This window comes from Ahaetulla prasina, chromosome 2 (assembly GCF_028640845.1).
Source record: "Ahaetulla prasina isolate Xishuangbanna chromosome 2, ASM2864084v1, whole genome shotgun sequence".
NCBI lineage: Eukaryota > Metazoa > Chordata > Lepidosauria > Squamata > Colubridae > Ahaetulla > Ahaetulla prasina.
In genome coordinates this window covers 102,825,633-102,847,976 of record NC_080540.1, presented here as the reverse complement: position 1 = coordinate 102,847,976, position 22,344 = coordinate 102,825,633, and the positions used below count along the sequence as shown (strand labels likewise).

Sequence of the window (22,344 nt, the reverse complement as noted above, 5' to 3'; positions counted from 1 at the left end):
GTTAACAACCGGTTCTCCCGAAAGTGGTGCGAACTGGCTGAATCCCACCACTGACTGCAGTGATTTACTTAACAATAGTGGCAAGAAAGATTGTAAAATGGGGCAAAACTTACTTAGCAAACGTCTCACTTAGCAACAGAAATATTGGGCTCAATTGTAGTCGTAAGTCAAGGACTACTTGTATACAGTGGATGCAGATCTGGAAAGTAATTGTTTCCGAATAGTCTAAACGTGGTGAAATCATGAGCAGGGAGATAAATGGATGGATGGTCCAATAATACATATATGTTAACTGTACCATACCCGGCCTCTGAGGAGTTCATAGGCTGTAATTCCTAATGACCACCAATCAACAGCATAGGAATAACCTGAAGTTTTTGTAGCAGTAAACATCTCAGGTGCTGCAAAAAAAGAGAAATTTAAGGTTTGCCTTAGGACAGAATATTCCACAAGATGACTGGTTTTTCTTTCCATAGTCTTATCAGTGGTGAGATTCAGCCGGTTTGTTCTGGTTCAGGCAAACTAGTTGTTAAATTACCAATCCCCTGCTATCAAAGTGGATCCTGGGCACTGGGCTGTACTGCAATGGAGAAATGGGCAATGAGTGACCAGCATGAGGGAAGGAGAAGGCTGCTTTCCCTCTTTCTTCTCCCTGCTCCTCCTTCCCTTGCACCAGCCACTTCATTGTCCATTTCTCCATTGCAGCGCAGTGCCCAGGATCCATTTTGATAGCAGGGGTAATTTGCCTGGCCAAACTAACCCTGGGCCCAGCTTCGATCGTGCTGACAACTTAAATTACTCACCCTTCTCACTTTTCCCTGAAGACTGACCAACATCCCTTGCACACAGCTCCATGGGGAGGGGGGGAGTCTCTCCCTCCACTTCCCCCAATTCTTCATCTTCCTGCACGAGCTCAGGAACATCAATTCCTTGTCTCTATGGTAACCCTTCCCCTTGTTCCTCAGAAAACTCACCTCTTAAAAGAGCTGCGTCCAGAAGGCTAAAACAGCCACAAGACCAACGGGCACATAAGCACCCTCAGAAACATCCTTTTGGCAAAAGGGTGGAAATTTAACAACTGGTTCACCCAGGGTTAGGTTGGCTGTCACGGGAGGCTTGCCCCACATATGCGGTGGAGCTGAAAGACGGGGATGGGGCCACGCCTCCCACGACAGCCAACCTGACCCTGGGCGAACCCGTTGTTTAATTATTTGAATCCCACCACTGATATACAAGTTCTCATAAGAAATTCTCTCTGGAATTATGCAATAAGCAACTCCAGAACATCTTCAGCTGCTGGTCAATGTGACCTTCTTCATTTATGGTCTTGTTGGCTTTCCTGAGATGATCTGCATGAGAAGAAAATGCTGGGATAGATAATTTTTTGTCAGACTCTCTTTCTTATGTGTGAATTATTAGAAAGTTCAGGAGAAACAATTTTCCTCTTTTTTCAGTTAATTTTAATCTGGACCATCATACTGCTAACTCCTTAATCAGAATCATGCTAGTCTAATTACAGCATTTGGAGGAGATCCAGTCAGACCTAGGACAAAACTGCATCTCCCAGTAATTAAAAAAGGAAGTTTACTTTGTCTTATTAAATTTAAAAACAACAACATGAGAACCAACAGACTTTCCCAAATTCTTCAAAAAACATAGCTGTTCAGAAGGTCATTGTACAATGTACTGTACTTTGTGCCCTTGAACTCTTTGGTCTTACTCTCGCATAAAGCTTTTCACACCTCTTTCTCACAACCTCCAGGTTGCATTTTGACTAACTCATTAGCTATTTCATATAGAAACAAAAGCATGAAAAGGGCCACCTTTACTATGTTGTTGTTGTTGTTGGAGAAGAGCATATTTTGCACCTGCTTAATAGGTACATGCATAATAAGATGAAGCTTGAACATAATTCAAGTTATCTGAAACATTCCTTCCTATTTTAAAATGATTATTACTTTGAGGAAAATACTAGCTCTACCCCCTAGCCCACTGAAATATTTCAACACACTTTAAAATGAAATATAATATATAGAGAGCAAATAGAAGGGGACAAGCAAGTGACACTGACTGTATATAGTTTTAATCCAAGGTTGGTATTATCACTGGTCACCTCCCCCAGCCACATTGCTGGCAAGTGTATTGAATAGAAAATAGCTGCAATTAATACTTTTTTGATTCTAAGAATATGTGGTGAATTGGTTATAATCTTCAGTAACTAACAAGAATAGAGGAAACAACAGCGGTTCGAGAGGAAGCATCAATAAATCCAATTAATGTCACTATGATATCCTGTTAATTTGGTATAATTTGGTATTACCTGTCAAAAGTAATATTTTGGCCCCATGTGTACCTTAACATCAATGTGGGATGGGTTTTGTCAATTGTGACTCACATGGAGAAACCAAAGAACTCTATCTATAGTTTTGGATTAGATTTATAGGATTTCATGAAGGTAAACTGAGGTCAGATCAGCCATCCATGGAAGGTCCTTTAAGGTTAGCAGAACTGAAGCCAGATCAGCCTTGAAGTATTTTCTGAATCAGGCTCTATTTCTTAAAACTGTTTTAATATTTACTAAGAAGGAAGCTTAAAGGAAGCTTAAAATCTCCATTAAAAACAAAAACAAAATAAGTTGACTTTGTAAATATACAAATAGAATGAGACTATTGCCTTACACACTGTAAGCCGCCCTGAGTCTTCGGAGAAGGGCGGGATATAAATGTAAAAAAAAAACAAAAAACAATGCCATGCAAATATCTTGCATCCATTGACTACTCACCCATATATGGTTTCGTGCCAGCAATGTTAGTAATCTGTGTATCATTAGTTATCACTGTAGCAATATTGAAATCTGTTACATGAACATGCCCTAAGAATGATATAAAAAGATAAATTGTCAATCAAATGTTTCTACCATATACAACTATAACATAGAGGGAAGCAAGGAATTTTATGTGGATTATGTGCTATATTCCAAAAAATGAATATGTTGCCTTCTCATTCTTTAAAGCTTTTCATAAAACATTACAGAACCATAATGCAAAGTATTGCATATGCAAAACTCTTAGAGAAAACCTAAAGAAGGAAATAGGACATAAGAAATCCTCATCCTTCCAGGCCCACCCACAATGGGTGTGGCTCAGTTTTTGTTAACTCCGATAACACATATCCGACATTCCACAAACGAACCACCAATGATTATGATGATTTAACTCATATAGATTTCACAGAAGATAACGTTGGAAAAGCTCTTCACAACTTAAAACCATCGCTTTCTATTGGACCCGATGGACTATGTGCATACTTCTTAAAAAAACTTTCCATTAATATAGCAGAACCCCTAAGTGTTATCTTTGATAAAGCTTTCACTACCAGTTCTCTTCCCAAACTTTGGTCACTAGCCACAGTCATCCCTATCTTCAAAAAAGGAGACCCCAGCTTAGTTGAAAACTACAGACCGATCTCCCTTTGCTGCGTCACCTGCAAAGTCATGGAATCTATCATCAACCAATCCATTACCTCACACTTAGAAACTAACAACCTACTCTCCAACAAACAATTTGGTTTCAGGAAAAAATTATCATGTAACTTACAACTTCTCCACTGCAAAAACATATGGACTTCAAATCTAGATCAAGGCAAATCAATAGATGCAATCTACATAGACTTCTGCAAAGCTTTTGACTCAGTAGTACACGATAAACTTCTCCTAAAACTAACATCCTATGGCATCTCAGGACCCCTCCACAAATGGATATCTGCTTTTCTGTCTAACAGACAACAAGTGGTCAAAATTGGCAATGCTTTATCAAATCCTGTTCCTGTCAAGAGTGGCGTTCCTCAAGGCAGCGTCCTTGGACCAACACTCTTTATACTATACATTAATGATCTTTGTGACCATATCTCAAGTAATTGTGTTCTCTTTGCTGATGATGTCAAACTATTTAACACCACAGACAATACTTCTATCATTCAAAACGACCTTGATCATCTAACCGCTTGGTCTAACAATTGGCAGCTCAAATTTCAACCAGCAAATGCTCAGTCTTACATATAGGAAAAAAGAACCCAAAACTAAGTACATACTAGATGGACATTACCTTACAGACGACCCCCATCCCGTTAAAGACCTTGGAGTTTTCATGTCAAATGATCTAAGTGCCAAAGCCCACTGCAACTACATAGCAAAAAAAGCTCTAAGAGTTGTAAACCTAATTTTGCGTAGCTTCTTTTCCAAAAACACCACACTACTAACCAGAGCATATAAAACATTTGCTAGACCAATTCTAGAATACAGCTCGCCTGTTTGGAACCCTCACCACATCTCTGACATCAATACAATTGAACGTGTCCAGAAATACTTTACAAGAAGAGTTCTCCATTCCTCTGAAAACAATAAAATACCTTATCCCACCAGACTTGAAATCCTCGGCTTAGAAAACTTGGAACTCCGTCGCCTTCAACAATACCTAAGTTTAACTCACAGAATCATCTATTGTAATGTCCTTCCTGTCAAAGACTACTTCAGCTTTAATTGCAATAATACTAGAGCAACTAATAGATTTAAACTTAATGTCAACCGCTTTAATCTAGATTGCAGAAAATATGACTTCTGTAACAGAATAATCAGTCCTTGGAATGCTTGGAATACAATACTCATACTAATCTGTCATGATTAATCATTATCCCAAAGCCATATTTTTGATAGCCACATGGAACAGTTTTAGAATATTATTTTTATCAAGTTTTTTATTTTATATTACATATACATAACAACATTCCATACATTTCAGGACAAATAAAATAATATTACTAATCATAGTTATCACATTCACCCAGCTTATATATTTCTAATAGTAATAAACATTTCTATCTAATTATAATCTTTCATTATTTCATATGGTTTAAACATACGTAATACTACTGCTGTTCAATTTCTAAACCTCTCTCTTATTACACTTACCTTACAGTTTGAGAATATTGATCTGCTCCTATCTATCTGAACCACTAGCTCAGCATAAAGTTTATTCATTAAGTATATGTTGTACATAAAAAGAGTGTGATGAAAAGAGCGTTATAGACCTTTCCTTCAGGAAAGCTTCCTTCAGGATATATAGCATGGGAATTATTTTTAATATGGATCTATAGCTAATATCTCAGGCGATATCTGTGGCCAGAACTGCTTTCTAATCAATTTCAATTTGTATGCCAAAAGCATCTTTTCCTAGTAGGTAACAACAGTGATCCCTCTACTAATTAAATACTTGATTTTTTGGTAATGTGCTCCAAGCAGGGCTGCCCTTATACGATGGAAAACATTGCTATTGTTTCTATTCGCCTGATAGATTTAGCCCAGTGGTAGGTTGCCCCCAGTTAGAGCGGTTCTATAGAACCAGTAGTAAAAACGGCGGGACGCTCCGCCCACTGACCCAAATGTCATAAAAACTCTTCTGCGCACGCGCAGAAGCTTCCATATTTAATGCGCGCAGGCACGATGCGAACCAGTAGTAAAGGTAAGTAGAACCCACTCCTGACTTAGCCCAATCATATTCTCATATCATAGCTTTAGAATATGAATTCTAAACTCATAGAATTCCCACTATCTATTCAAATTGTTTGGGGATCTCTATCTCTGACAGCAACAATCTGTCTACTGCACGAGGCCTGAATTTTTTAATGATGAGGCTTCTCAATGGAATACTGAGGCTGCATTGTGCACATACTTTTAAGAAGGCTTTAAGAGCGTAGCTTTTTAAATCAGCTTAATATGCCTAATATAATTGAAATTTTAACTTTCTTTTTAACATCTTAACTAGCAATATGATGGTTTTATTTTAATCTCAGCATGCTTGGATTTTGTAGCTAATAAGCTAATAAGACTTTGGTAGTGAATACCCTAGAAATCACATCACATAAACTTAGTAAAACTACAGAAGATTGGGCTGGAGTTTGAAATATGATCCTCCAAGGAAGGAAAGCCACTGGAAAACAAGCAGTCTTAACAGTCTAAATATAGGTACATAGGCTGCAAAAACAATGTCTCGGAGGGGAAAAAATTGAACAATAGGTAAAAGGCTTTTTGCACACATGAATGGAATTACACACCTCTCTTGCCATGGTTGGTGAAACACAGAGAAATTGCAAAGAGGAAATAGTTAGAATGACCTCATTTCAAGGACAAACGGAGAAAAGACAATTCCAAATATATTCTAAAATAACCAGCTAAAATGCATTAAATTGAAAGCCTTTGCAAAAGTACTGATTTCAATGGTCTCCTTTAAACCCATACCTTGGTCACAACATTGTCACAATAACAGCGTGGATTAAAACATTGGGGCATGCAAATCCTACATTTGAACTAGTTTTGGCTAGTCTTTGACTACTGGGTTTCCCCGAAAATAAGACCCCGTCTTATATTTTTTTGAACCCCAAAATAAGCGCTTGGCCTTATTTTTCTGGGAGGTCTTATTATTTTGGACCACATGGAGCAAGATGGGGCTCTTCTTGCCATCTTATCTGATTTCAAATGAAAATAGCTTTGCATTTAAATATTTTCAGGGAGGGCTTATTTTCGGGGGGAGGCTTATTTTAGCACATGCACTCAAAAGCCCGATTGGGCTTATTATCAGGGGATGTCTTATTTTTGGGGAAACCCAGGGGTAGTTTACAATTAGCATAAACACTATTTACCACAAAGTAGGCTATTCCTGCATATCACTTCATTTCATCGAGAACAGGCAAGAAAATTATGCTAAGATATGAAACAAAATACGTGTTGTGGTCTGCCAGCACCCTGTGGACCTGGTAGTGGAGTCGGACAGTGAGAAGGCTAGAGAGGACAATGGGCCAATTCTGAAGTCAGAGGAAGGCCCGGACGAGGGCTTTGCGTCAGAGGCAGAGGTAGGGCCAGGGCCATTTGGGAGCGATGCAAAGAGTCCAGAGCCTCTAGAGGTGGACAGCAGAGAGGCAGAGGCACAGGAGGAGCCTGTTTCTAGTCCACGCATGAGAAGAGTTACCAGAAGGCAAGAGCAGCTGAAGCAAAAAGAACAACTCGGGAGTAAGGCCAGAAGATGATTGGCCCCTCCCATAAGGCTTAAAAGAGCAGCAACGAGCCATTGGGTTCTTTGTAGAAAAACATTAATTTCTGTGTTTCTTGTCAGCGTCTCTTGAACTTTGTGGGGTTTTTCTCAAGAAAAGCCTTTGGTTGCCAAAGATATCAAAGGTTGGTGATAAGGCCAAAGGACTGTTTATGAAGAATTTGTTTTGAACTAAGCTGAGAATGAATTAATTCTCAGCTGTTTTAATAAAATAAGTTTGTTCAGGATTGAATTGTGTTTGGTAATCACTACTTGGGCCCCGGTCACAACAACACATTTGTGAAACTTTTTCAGAAGAACCTAAATATTTTTCAAAGGAAAAATACTTCCATATTTAATCACCATACATAGCAATAACCCTTAGTACAAGCTTGCTCTTCAACCATGTTCTTTGGTAGAAATCACTGAGTTATAAGGGGCTGGGGTGGCTGGATCTCTGGCCCAATGTAAGACCTTGTTTAGATACTGTATTTTTCATCAACTTGTCCTATTTTCACTTTTGTTTGGGGACGTGTGAGGATGTGTAGAATTAAGTGTGTCATCCAATACATATTTACCTGGAAATACGTTCCACTGAATTTATTAAATTACTAAGAAATATATATTGGATTCGCCTTATTAAATCTCAAGCATCTGTAGGGGCTAAAACAGAGTAACAAAAGACAAAACACATAATGTTGTCTATCTCTTATTGCATAATATTACATTGCCTTTGGTTTAAAACATGACCCAGCGTGCATCATAAAAATAATAACAGAACATTGTATTGCTCTCTTAACTGGATCACTAACGACTGCACTATCAGATTACATGATCTTTTAAAAAAATAAAACCTATGATACATTAAGAAATCCGTAGAAATGTGTTATTTGTATCTTTAGTCAGCAAAAACACCAGAGCTAGGATAACAGTTTGCCTGAACTTGTTTTCCATCTCACTAGAAGATGGCTTCATAAAGCCTGTCATGATCCTACAGAAAACATTATATTTTGCTATACAGTTGCAAGCATATACATGTTCCTGCAGCCAGATATAATTGTCACTTACCCAGCTCATCCAGTAAGACGTTATCAGGCTTTATGTCTCTAAAATAGAAATTTAAAAAAGAGAAAATACATCAATAAAACCAAAATTATGACAATCTGTCTGGAACCACATTTCTGACATAAATACAATTGAACGTGTCCAAAAATATTTTACAAGAAGAGTTCTCCACTCCTCTGAAAACAACAAAATACCTTATCCCACCAGACTTGAAATCGTGGGTATAGAAAACTTAGAACTCCATCGCCTTCGACAAGACCTAAGTTTAACTCATAGACTACTTCAGCTTCAATTGCAATAATACAAGAGCAACCAATAGATTTAAACTTAATGTTAACCGCTTCAATCTAGATTGCAGAAAATATGACTTCTGTAACAGAGTTATGAGTGCTTGGAACACATTACCTGACTCTGTGGTCTCTTCTCATAATCCCAAAAGCTTTAACCAAAAACATCTTCTATTGACCTCACCCCATTCCTAAGAAGACTATAAAGGGCGTGCATAAGAGCACAAGCGTGCCTACCGTTCCTGTCCTATTGTGGTTTTTTTCTTATATATATATGCTTATACTTCCTTATATTTCCTCATATATATGTTTATATACTATATAATCATTCTGTGTGATGCTTATGTATATTGTTGTGACAAAAATAAATAAATAAATAAAAATAAACAATAAAGATCTAGAGTAGGATGTAAGAGCTTCATAAAGTATCCCCCAATTGCTCTGTGTTCTGCAAATGCTATCAATGAGTTTCGTTCTACATGCAGTTGTTAGTTGTAACTCATTATTGGGATCATGAGTGCTAATAAAACTAGAAACATAGTTTTGGTTTTTGTTTTCATTAATTTGTAGTCACTGAATTTCTTATACTTTCCATGTTTAATGATTTTTCTAATCCTCTGGCAGGCAGCAATATTTTTTCTCCATGCCTCTCGTCTTCTCTTGCCACAATCATCAATTCTGTATATAGTACTGTTAAAGAAGATAAAACTATGCCAGTTCTCTCTTTAGTAAAGTTAACACAGTTTTATTGATGTATTGATTTAAAATATTTTCTATTTCTATTTATTACTAGTTGTTTCCACATAACTGATGAAATTTCACAAACTGTAAGTCTGTTTTTAAAACAAGGAGGGAACTTCCAAAATTAAAAAATAAACTGAATTCTTTAAAGTATTACTGTTAATTAATATAAAATAATGCCATATACAGGCTCCATTGAAGTCTATTTTGTTAGTTTAACTGGGAGCCACTTGCATTTTGCAACCATATTTTACACTTCTTGGAGTGCTCAGTTTAAGGCATTTGATCATCATCTTACTGAATCCTCAGTCAAAATCTGGCAGCCTGACTCAGGTCATGGGTATTTGTGAGAATAAAATACACGTGGGAAAGAGGAGTGGGGAAAAAATCCATAATCAGTTTCAGTTTCAGTTTCAATTACAGACAAAAAGGCCCAATAGCAAGTTACAAATATAAAGTTTGCATTAGATAAAACAATTTATCTAATAGAATATTTCTTAAATATTACATAAAACTCTTCAAACCCTTTAATAAAATAAACATCTGGCTGCTACCTTTGTGTTGTAACATACTCAGAAGTATCTCTGCTTTATTTCTGGGTTTGATTTAAAAATATGCAACAACCTGCTGGAGGCTCTTATTAAATTTACAATAGAATAAAATATGATCCACCGTTCAAGAACAATACCAATACAGAAAATTTTGCGAGATGGTTTTTTTTTAAAAAAAAAATCTACCATACTGAATATTTGATGAAACATATTTAAGTTGGCGTTTGAAAAAAAGCTATTCTGTAAGCTAAAAAGAATATCTGTAATAAACTCCAAAAGTTACAGGGGATCACAAGTTATAAGACTTTGGCTATAGCCATTAATTCCTCTACTGAATTATGCACTGTTAGAATTTGGTTGCAAGTATACATTTTTAAAAACAAGGAAGGATTGCTTCATGAATTCTCAAATGAATCTTTTGGGACATGTGCTTTACATATACAAACCAAAAGATTAGTCAGATTGGCATCCTGATTATCTATTTTTCAGAAGTATGACATCAATATTTCATTGTAATAAACAAAGATTATGAGATAATTCAGAGAATCCATATTAAGATTGTACAAAAAAAAATCCAGGATATAAAGGGAAAATTAAAATACTATATGAGAAGGCTATTGCGAAATCCTTCCACTCAACAGCCTCAATAAAAAGGTCTTTATTTCCTAAGTAAGTAAGATCAATAATATAGAACATTTCAATATTCAACCCTAACCCTACCATTGACTTTTCTGGCAACATTTCTGATTCTTTTTTATAGATTCCATTGGTCTCCTGTTCAACAGAAGGTCCAACCTTGTATCGCTTTTGAACACAAACCAAAAATAGCATGCTATATGCATATATTTGGTATAATGGTTAAAATGTTGGACTAGAAACTGGGCAACTATGGGTGTTAGCCTTCTCTTAATCCCTCACTCTCTTTCCCCCCAAAATAGGAGGCGAAAATAGGATGTAGAGGCATTATACATACTATCTGGAGTTGTAAAAACATAAAAGTGGAATATAAATACAAAAATAATTATTATAGGAGTACAATAGGAGAATAAATGCCAACAACATTAAAATTCAATTTTATATCCTGAGAGACAAAGGAGGAAGATATAAATGTTAATGTATTTTTAAGGTAAATATAAGCAGAAAATTCAATTGAAACTTTAGTTATATTAATCAAACTTTAGTTATATTAATCATACAAACAGGTATTGCATAACACAAATATTTCAGGACAGCAGAAGGGAGAGAGGGAGGGAGGGAGGGAGGGAGGGAGGGAGGGGAGAGAGAAATTTTAAAATGTTTTTAACTAAAATATTACATATATATGTCTGTATATATACACACACACACACATGTAAACATAAAACTATCATATATATAATTCATGTATACATGAACTATATTACTGCCCACTGTATATTCATGATTACCAAAATAGACAGTGACATGCCCTTTATTCAGAGGAAGATGAGGAAAAAATAACTTAATTTTTAGCAAGAAGACAATAGCTGGTCCCAGTTGTGGTTGTTAAACAAGGACTACCTAATTGTAATTGTCTTAAGCAAAGCAGCCAGGAAACATGACTATGCCTATTATCTTACTTCAGTTATCCTTTGCTTTACAGACCTACAAAGACTTTAATTTTTGGATTGCTTGCAAAGTTACTTTTTCATCACTGTCATAACTGCAAACAATTGCTAAGTAAGGACTACCTGTACAGTATGTTCTAAAACAGATCCTTAAAATACTCAGAGGACAATACACTTAACTGATTTTTATTTTCTGGCTGCCTATTCTAGGCAAAAAGAAAAGAGGTTATGTGAGAGCTGTGGTAGCACAGGGGTTAGAATGCAGTATTGCAGGCTAATTCTGCTGACTGCCAGGAATTTGATCCTGACTGGCTCAAGGTTGACTCAGCCTTCCCTCCTTCTGAGGTCAATAAAATGGGGTTCCAGATTGTTGGGGGCAAAATGCTGACTCTGTAAACTGCTTAGATGGGGCTGTAAAGCACTATGAAGCAGTATATAATTCTAAGCGCTACAGCTATTGCTGTGTGTCAGGACCCTCTGTGGAGGAACCCTCTGGACTTGCCTATGGAAAGGAAAGACAGAATCCTTCCAAGCACTGGGAATCCTTGGAAATCCATCCTTTCACTGAGTTTCACTGGAAGAAAGGAACATGGGAGCAAGCAAATCAAGAAGTAAAAGAAATAAGGAAACATTCTTTTTCTATTTAAATAAAGAAGACAACTTGATTCTCTAACCCCAATATTTTGAGGAATACAATTTACAATCAGGCTTTTTGATAGTTGATTAAAACTAGTCGAAGCGGAGTAATTTAAATCACAGAAGGGGTAATAGGAGTCACTGTTTTCTTTTCTTAATTTAAAACCCTCTTGCAATCCTGCATTGATGCTATAATTAGTTCACAAGGAGGGGAGCAGGAAAGAACCCATATTTAATTTTTTCTTCTTTATTTTACAATTAATAATGAATGAATAAACTGAAACAATGTGTCACTGATCCAAATTAACTTTTTCTGTGGCTATATTTTACTAAAGAAAAAAGAGAAATTTGAAATCAGATTGCATCTCTTTTCCTTTTCTTTTGGAAAAAGAAAGTTCACTTTCAATTCTCTCCCAGATACAGCAAACCTCCAATGTAAATAAAAGAGTTTTGTTAAACCTCTTCGTTATTTTTTAAAAGAACGTTGCCATATACTTTAGCATGGTTTTAGGAATATTTACGATATTTATAGAGCTAATTGCAACTGAGAAGTTATCAGGAAAATGAGAGTGAAAATCTAATGATAAGTGTCATGAATTAGCTTTAGCTTTTCTTTTCTTTTTTTACAATTACTAATTACAGTCATTTCATCTAAGAAACATTAAGTATACATTTCGGTGATATCTGATTTCCAACTCAGTAGGCTCTTATGTATGGTTGGGATTTCTATTCTCAAAGGACAATGAAATCATGTATCCAAACAAAAGACAATTTCATCTCAGGATAATTCTTGATGATCTCTGTTAGGAATAAAATATATAAATAAACCTGGAAGAAGAGGACTGGATTAAATACATTATAATGGAACACATTATAGTGGAACACCAGAGCATATTTCTAAGCATATCTTTATTTCTGTATATTTTGAATTTGCATCGTTTGCTAAGTCTTTCTCAAGTAATATTTCAGTATAATTATTGTTCTTAAATAATTGCATACAGATTGCCTGTGCAGGAGTTTATGTTTTTATGTGTTTGCATGTATTTGTATATGTCTCTGAATGCATGTATATGTTTAAAGTTGTAATTCAGCTGGACTGATTTTTTAAAAAAATTGGGTAAACAGGGTTTCCACTGGATATGACTTTTAAACTATTTTCCCCTTTAAAACCAAGATCTGTAGTAAAGCAGACACTTTGACAAGAGGAGAAAACTGTCAGCTCTAGAAACACAGTTATCACAAACAAGCTTAGTTTATTTCAGAACTTATTTTTTTGCTATGAAACCTGGTATATCTACTGGTTAAGGCACTAATCTAGAAACCAGGAAACCATAACTTCAAATCTTGTCTTAAGCATGAAAGCTGGTTTGGATGACTTTGGGCCAGTCATGCTCTCTCAGCCCAATCTATCTCACAGGGATATTATGGGGAAAATAGGAGGACAAAGGAATATTATATGTGTCAGTGCACTATTTATCAAAACAATAAATGTGGAAGATAAATAAATAAATAATAAAATACGCTATGACTTGGTTTCTTGCCTTTTATTTTTGTTCCTTTAGATTTTATTTTACTTTAATGACTTTTTACTCACTATTGCACATATAATAACAGAACAATTCCTATGCCAAACAGAAGTCTATTCTGAGCAGACCCACCTAGCACAAAAAGCTAGCATTTTTACTACATATTATCATTTCCAATTCACACAGTATTGCACAGCGGAAGAGTGCATATTGAAATCCACCTCATCTTGACTATAACTCTTTTTATTTTTATTTTCTTTATTTTCTTTTTTAGTCCCTTAAGTTTGGTCCCTTGCATCACTTCATCTGCACAGAGTGGCTAGATTGATGTAAAATGTAAGACAAGTGATGGGAAGGTTAGTTACATGACAGAATACAACTGCCTTATCAATTAATAGAATAGAATAGAATAGAATAGAATAGAATGTTATTGGCCAAGTGTGATTGGACACACAAGGAATTTGTCTTGGTGCATATGCTCTCAGTGTACATAAAAGAAAAGATATGTTCATCAAGTTAGAAACCTATCGTGTTTGTTAAGTTCTTAACAATAGTAATGTGCTGGCTACACTGTATGCATTGAATAAAGCAGTGCTGGGATTCAAATAATTTAACAACTGATTCTCTGCCCTAATGATTTCTTCCAACAACCAGTTCACCAAACTGCTCAGAAAGTTAACAACCGGTTCTCCCGAAGTGGTGCAAACTGGCTGAATCCTACCACTGGAATAAAGTGAGCTGCAGTTCACAAAATCTTAAAAAAGGTAATCCTTGATTTACAACAGTTCATTTAGTGACCATTCAAAGTTACAATGGCACTGAAAAAAGTGATTTATGGCTGTTTTTCAAATTTACAGTCTTTGCAGCATCCCCAATGGTCATGTGATCACAATTGGCAAACTGACTTATATTTATGATGATTCAGTGCCAAATGATCACTTTTGTGATCTTCTGACAAGCAAAGCCAAAGGGGAAGCCAGATTCATTTAACAACTGTGTTGCTAACTTAACCACTGCAGTGATTCACTTAGCAACTATGGCAAGTCATAAAATGTCATAAAATAGGCAAAGCTCACTGAACAAATATCTTACTTAGCAATAGAAATTTTGGGCTCAGTTGTGGTCATAAGGCGAGGATTACCTGTACTTCTTCATTAAAAGCACTCCTGGACATTTCCTGATTTTTTTTTTCTCTGAAAAAAAATGTCTAAAACGAATATTTTAGATTAAAGTCTAAAATATTAGACTTTTTCTTTTCATGTTTTGAAGATCCCTTCCAAATGCCAATAGCAGTTTAGAGTTTCAAAGACAAATTCTACCTTCCCCTCAAACAGTGTCTCTGTTACAGCTGTTTTCTTTTTTAAAATGCTTAAGTTTGCACATGTGTTATCATATGTAGATTGATCCACTGTTTTTTCTGCAGCAGAGAGAAAGGCAGCATCTAGAGGTAGCACTAGTGAGAGCATTTTACTACCTAGATCTACTTCAAACTCCTTCTCTTTCCACAAGCATCCTGTCCTGCTGTCCTAGTCAATTCTTGCCTCTGTCTATTCACCCAAAACAAGTCAATTACAAGCATTAAAAAAAACATGCCCTTGTTTTCAAGGCTCCTCCCTCCCCAATGCTCTAGCCAACTTCTTAATTGGTATCACTTGGATGCGTATTTTTCAAGCAATAAAAATACGTTCCGAATCAACCAAACTTAATATTTTTCCACATGTTTTGCAATTGTTAAACCAGGGACCTTTCTCTCTCCCACCCACCCCCATAACTAGGGGAGAAAGAATAGTTTTCAAAAATTGTGGAGGAAGGCAAACATCCTTTTTTTGCTGGACTAAAGTGACAACTGATCTGTCTGCTCTGTGCACTTGATTGACTTTACAAGAAATTACCTGAGCTTAATAGGCTAATTACATTGCTTCCAAGCGCCTGCCATGGGAATTAGTCAAGCACCTTGTAATTTAATACACACCATACAGAGAACATGGAAAACACCATGCAAACAGATAAATCCCCTTTCACTGAGAAAAAAGGGACCCTGCTAGTTTCTCTTTCACCAACGCATGTTTGCCAGCTAAGTAAAAGTCTGTATCGTGAGTCCAGGTTATTTAGCTATATTCTCCCATCTTCCCCTCACCAGGTCTTCTGATATTTTAAAAACACAGACTGACTTACGGCAGTCCCCATAGAGCAGAGTAAACACTGACCTGACCATCTCTTGAGGATTTCAAGGACAGATGTTGTATTCTACAGATAAGAAGCTGTTTTATCAATTTAATGCCACTTCATTTGGGAATAAGGTTAATTACATGACTAGCAAAATCTTCCAGACGGCCAAAACTATTTCATCATGTTACATTTATCTCATTTATATAACCTGTTTTCCACACTGTGCTAAAGTTTTCAAATGGCTTGTGATTCCCTCCCACGCTGGCCAAAAACGTTTGGATTTCATCATTTTGAAAAGGTACCCAAGAATTAACTGAAACCAAGAGTCTTGAATTCTGAATTCATTTGTGTCTTGAAGGCATGACATATATTGCTTGCCAATCCAAATAGCCATCTCATTATCTAAATGTTCTTAAAATCCCAACATACTATTTGCAAAATGATTGGGGGCAGGGGGCTTAAATGACAGGGATATAATTTACTATACTGTAACATACATGCACTGGGAATTGAATCATTAATTTGAATTTTTATATTTATTACTTTTAACATTAATCAACACCCAAGTACTCTACAGGTAGAATTGGGGCAAATAAATTGTTCTAGAGTGAGAATTCTGGGAAATTGGTGACTAGCCTTCTTGTAATAGCTTTAATCCCACTGGTTAAATTTATAATTAGAAAAAAAAAGAAAGAAAATTGTGACTTATCACATGGTTGTGACTTGTCCAAATAATACACAATGTACTCAAGCAGTTCACAACCTTCTGCAAATTTCCCACCAATTATTCTGGCATCAAACCTGGAATCCACCATTACAGGAACAAAATGTTTACTTTTTCCAATGGTTGCTGGTATTTTATCCTCTTGTTTATCATATAAAGTAAGTTTTAAGAACTTTCTTAAGTTTCAGCAAGCTGCCTTAGGGCTCTTTTGAATTCCCTTTATGGTATGGGCAGCACCAGTTAAGAATCATTTTACTAGCAGACAGAAAATATCATGAAAATATAATGGAATTCAGGAAACTTTAATCTATACTAGATCTAAGTTTTGAAATTTATGCAGGAAATGTGCTACCTGCATAAGACTATCAAAGAATCACATAAATGTAGAATTAACAGAATAATAGAGTTGAGAAAGACCTTGGAGGTCTTCTAGTCCAACCTTCTGCTCAGACAGGAAACCCTGAACCATTTTAGACAATTGGAATCTCTTCTTAACTGAAGAGTTACTGAAATAACTTTCAGTATTGGAGCATCCACAACTTCTGGAGGCAAGTTGGCCCACTGATTAATTGTTCTAACTGTCAGGACATTTCCCCTTAGTTCTAGGTTGGTTCTCTCCTTGATTAGTTTCCATCCATTGCTTCTTGTCCTGCCTTAGTTCTGTCTTTGGAGAATAGCTTGACTCCCTCTTCTTTGTGCCAACCCCTTAGATATTGGAACACTGCTATCATGTCTCCCCTAGTCCTTTTTTTTCTTCATTAAACTGGACATACCCAATTCCTGAAGCCGTTCTTCATATGTTTTAAATTCCAGTACCCTAATCATCTTTATTGGAATTGGAATCGGAAACGACAACAAGAATAAACTAGTTCAATCTTCTGCAATGTCCAGGAAAACCAATTAAACCAAGTTGCTACCCAACCTCAGCTATTAAAAAGGAAAAAAAATCCTCCTAGAATTAGAACCCATAGCCTCCAGTGGTAAACTGTTCCACTGTTATACAAACCAGATGCGGAACTCATCAAATTTGCAGATGACACCAAGCTGGCAGGAATAGCCAATGCTCCAGAAGATAGGCTCAAGATACAGAAAGATCTTGACAGACTCGAACATTGGACACTATCTAACAAATTGAAATTCAACAGTGAAAAATGTAATATTCTACATTTAGGCCAAAAAAACAAAATGCACCAGTACCGGATATGTGGTACCTTGCTCAATAGTAGTAACTGTGAGAGGGATCTTGGAGTCCTAGTGGACAACCATTTAGATATGAGCCAGCAGTGTGCAGCACTTGCCAAAAAAGCCAACACAGTTCTGGGCTGCATAAACACAGGGATAGAATCAAGATCACGTGAAGTGTTAATACCACTTTATAATGCCTTGGTAAGGCCACACTTGGAATATTGCATTCAGTTTTGGTCGCCACGATGTAAAAAGGATGTTGAGACTTTAGAAAGAATGCAGAGAAGAGCAACAAAGATGATTAGGGAACTGGAGGCTAAAACATATGAAGAACGGTTGCAGGAACTTGGTATGTCTAGTTTAATGAAAAGAAGGACTAGGGGAGACATGATAGCAGTGTTCCAATATCTCAGGGGTTGCCAAAGAAGAGGGAGTCAAACTATTCTCCAAAGCACCTGAGGGTAGAACAAGAAGCAATGGGTGGAAACTAATCAAGGAGAGAAGCAACCTAGAACTAAGGAGAAATTTCCTGACAGTTAGAAAAATTAATCAGTGGAACAACTTGCCTGCAGAAGTTGTAAATGCTCCAACACTGGAAATTTTTAAGAAAATGTTGGCTAGCCATTTGTCTGAAATGGTGTAGGGTTTCCTGCCTGGGCAGGGGGTTGGACTAGAAGACCTCCAAGGTCCCTTCCAACTCTGATATTATTATTATTATTATTATTATTATTATTATTATTATTATTATTATTATTATTATTATTATTATTATTAATAATAATAACCTTATGGTCAGGAATATTATCCTTGAGTTTAAATTAAATCTAGATATGTGTATTCATGTGGCCCTGGAAAATAGATCTTAATCATTTTCCTTGTAGTTGCATATAAATGTAGCAACCATCTACAGATATAAGGGGAGCATTCTGCCTTCAAATGACATTTAGCACAATGGAAATTACCATTTGCAATGGAGCAGGTGTCCTCCAAATAACAGATATCCTGCAATAACAACTGCATGCTCAAAAGGCCATAACATTAAACAAACAGGGTGACTGAATACACACTAAGCTGCAGGGAAGCACTTGTACACGCACACACAACCCACAGGGAAAACAAATCCCCTGAGAAAAGGAAGAAAAAGGTCACACAGGGAAGAGAAGAAAAGAGGAAATAAAAAGAAATTACCTACATCCTTCTTGGAAGTCACCCGGAACAATTGAGCCTTTAAACGTTTAAACTTTACCTTTGACAAAAATGCTCTAAATGTTTAATTTCTCAACCACTTCTGCCACAAAAAAATAAAATAGAGCATCACAATAGCAACAAATGTGGAGAGAAAAAAAGGCTCAGTCATTTGCTGTCACCAATCATCAAAGAAACTGAGAGACAGTTTAAAAGGCAATTTGGTGATCTAATTTGCAAAACTATTAACAGATAAGTAAAGGATAAATAAAGTCTACTCAGCACTTACTACTGACCTACCTGAAGAGGAAGGAAAAGGAAATAGTTATACAAATATTTAAAACTACCTTTGAAATAAGATAACATACCTAAACAAGCAGACCTAAAATAAAACACTTTGCAACATACAAACTGTGCCTTAAGTTTATAAAATAATAAAACCTGTTTATAGCCAAACAAGCACACCTAAAATAAAATAGTTTGCAACACACAAACTGCATTAAATTTATAAAATTTTTACTATGTTTCCTTCCTCAAGGCATTCAAGAAATAATATTTTGATGATAATGTAACTAAATCCCAACAAAATCAAAAGTCTACTTTTATGCATTTAAATAGAGCATTTTAGTAGCATCCTATCTTCATAAGGGATACATCTCAGAAATCATATTTAGCATTGTTATACATCTTCCATTCTGAAAGGTTTAACTTACTTTCATCATTAGAGTGTTCATAGTTTCTACTTCCTATTGTGTAAATACCACTCTACTTGGCTATTATCTGTTTTTCTATAATGTAATGAAACAATTAACCGCTTCCTCACTAAAAGAGAAATAAATAAAATAGCTAAAAGGAAAAAACAACAATAACAACCAGCAAAAGTAGAAACATTTTATCAGGTCAAGCAAAGATCGCCTCTGGAGCATACTGAAAGCAACCTCAGCACATCAAGAAGTATGACTATTGTTTTCACTGCTGAGGTAAAAACATTAGCAAACATCTGCTGATGTGACAAGGCTGTAGTGCTGCTTCAGGATACCAAGACTGGCATGTTTCCTTCAAAGCATGGTAGGTCTACAGAGCACTCACATCAACACAACAGTAGTGGTGGCACTCACTCACTGTTTCCTTCAAAGCATGGTGGGTCTACAGAGAACTTACATCAACACAACAGTAGTGGTGGCACTCACTGGGGTTGCCTCCTCTGTTCCTCCTAGCATAGCTCTGAGAGAAAATATTCCCTTGGAAATGTTTTGCAGGGCCAAGAAGCATTAAAAAGGCTGATCCCACAATAAATGGGGGAAAGGAGAAGGTGGCTGCTCTTGTGTTGCACCACCTCAAGCCCTGACTGTTATCAAATGTCCAGCAGTGTGATGTTTGTATTATCTTTACCCCAAACTATCTTCTGGACCTATATTTTCAAACCCCTCTTCCCTCTTTTCCTATATTCTTGGATGCACATAGAAACTGAACCTAGAATGAAAAAATAATCACATTTCACAACATTCCCCTAACCATTTATTTTTTTTAATTTTGGCATAATATTCAGTCCAAAGAATAAGTCAGAAGAATTTTAAATTTGATCTTCACTTTGTAATATTTCAGCGGATCCTGAAAACTAAAAGCCTAGAGTCTGGTGCTCTGGGAATAAAGTGCGCATGTGCATATATGTGTATGTGAACCAGAGAAAAAGCCTGGATTACAAAGTAATAATGAGGATGTACTGAAAAGGAGAATTCAGTGCCTTTTGTAATTCAGAAGCAATGAAACTACTTCACTCCAACTTATAGCAAAACATTTGTGCAGTCACATGCATTTGACAGAATTTCATTTAGTTAGAATCCAGTCTTATTTCAGGATTCTGTGGAATCTTTTTTTCCAAAGCAGTATTTTATTATTAAATTGATTTAACAGTTGCTACAGTATTAAAAGGACGTAAACCACTGTGCAATGAATTTGCAGGCAATTTTCATTTTTATGAAATACAGAAGTTTGCTTATGAAAGCCAAAGTGGGGGTATCAGATTCAGATTCCTATCAGTCAGGAAAAAACTAAAATTCTAAAATATAGCATTAAACATTCATACTTTGTTATACAGCTAGGCTTGTGAAAGAATTCAGTGTTAGGAATCAGTGAGAAAGGTCGTCAAACATTAATTTATCAACGCAACGAAGTAATGATCTCAAAGCATCTGATTATTTAGCTCTATACTCAAATGGTCCTGTAATTCCTTATGAAAAAAGTCAACATATGTCTGGCACCAAATTCTGTCTCCTTATAGTCATCATCATCTGATATTCTCCATCACACTGGATAACACCATCCAGCAAACGTATCAAGTGAGCTATAACGCATAACTCCACTCCTCAGCAGAGCACCTCGCTGATCTCTTAATTGGTCTGAAAACCAAAATGGTGAAAGATGTAAGCTACAAAATCTCTCTCACTCTCTCTCTCTCTCTCTCTCTCTCTAGATAGATAGATAGATAGATAGATAGATAGATAGATAGATATAGATATAGATATAGATATAGAAATAGATAGATATAGATAGATATAGATATATATATATAAATATATATATATCTCCCTTTCTTCTCTCAACATCATTTTGAATCTAGGACACTTCTTGCTAAAGATAATAAAGTAAAAACAGACAAGCCACAAACTGAATTATTTATTTATTTATCAAGCTTGTTTGTATTTTAAATGAAACAATCCATTTTTTGGCCAATTTCCAATTTCAAACCCTGTGCTAAATAACTGGAATCTTTCTGTCTCGCCAAGTGTAATTTATCCTCATTCATTATTTGTTGGCTGGGTGAACAGGTGCACAGCAGAAAAAGTTAATCTTATACCTTCATTACCAGCTCACTTGGCTTTGAAGCACCTCTGACTCTGAAGGTGCAACACAAGCAACTCGATTTGTCCAGGTACAACAGTTAAATACAGCAGAATGGAACACAACTATGTTGTTTTTAAAATGGGTACCTACAGACAAAGCTCCTGAGAAATATACAAACTGCAGCAAGACAATTCTAACTTGCCCAGAAGCCTGAAAGACATTTCAGCATGGAAACATAACCCTAACCCTTCGCAAATTGAAACCATCTCTATCTATTGGACCTGATGGCCTATGTGCATACTTCTTAAAAAAGCTTTCCACTAATATAGCAGAACCCCGAAGCATAATCTTTGAAAAAGCTTTAACGACCAGCTCCCTTCCCAAACTTTGGTTACTAGCCACAGTCATCCCTGTCGTCAAAAAAGGAGATCCCAGCCTAGCTGAAAATTACAGACCAATCTCTTTATGCTGCATCACCTGCAAAGTAATGGAATTAATCATCAACCAATCCATTACCCTCCACCTAGAAACAAACAACCTACTCTCTAATAAACAATTTGGTTTCAGAAAAAAATTATCCTGTAATTTACAACTTCTGCACTGCAAAAACATATGGATTACAAATCTTGATCAGGGCAAAGCAATAGATGCTATTTACATAGACTTCTGTAAAGTTTTTGACTCAGTGGTACATGACAAACTTCTCCTAAAACTAAAATCCTACGGCATCTCCGGACCCCTCCACAATTGAATAACAGCGTTCCTG

At 36.1% G+C, this 22,344-nt stretch overlaps 1 protein-coding gene across 1 annotated transcript in view; it reads right to left on the bottom strand.

The window, feature by feature from the left end:
- STK32A (serine/threonine kinase 32A) overlaps positions 1 to 22,344 on the bottom strand; it is a 55,461-nt gene that overhangs the window by 10,897 nt on the left and 22,220 nt on the right. Inside the window, exons 4-6 of the mRNA XM_058174086.1 lie at positions 8,148 to 8,185; positions 2,783 to 2,872; positions 304 to 401 (exon numbers count right to left, since the gene is read on the bottom strand). Of these exons, the coding sequence (XP_058030069.1) occupies positions 304 to 401; positions 2,783 to 2,872; positions 8,148 to 8,185 (226 nt within the window). The remainder of the gene's footprint in view (positions 1 to 303; positions 402 to 2,782; positions 2,873 to 8,147; positions 8,186 to 22,344) is intronic.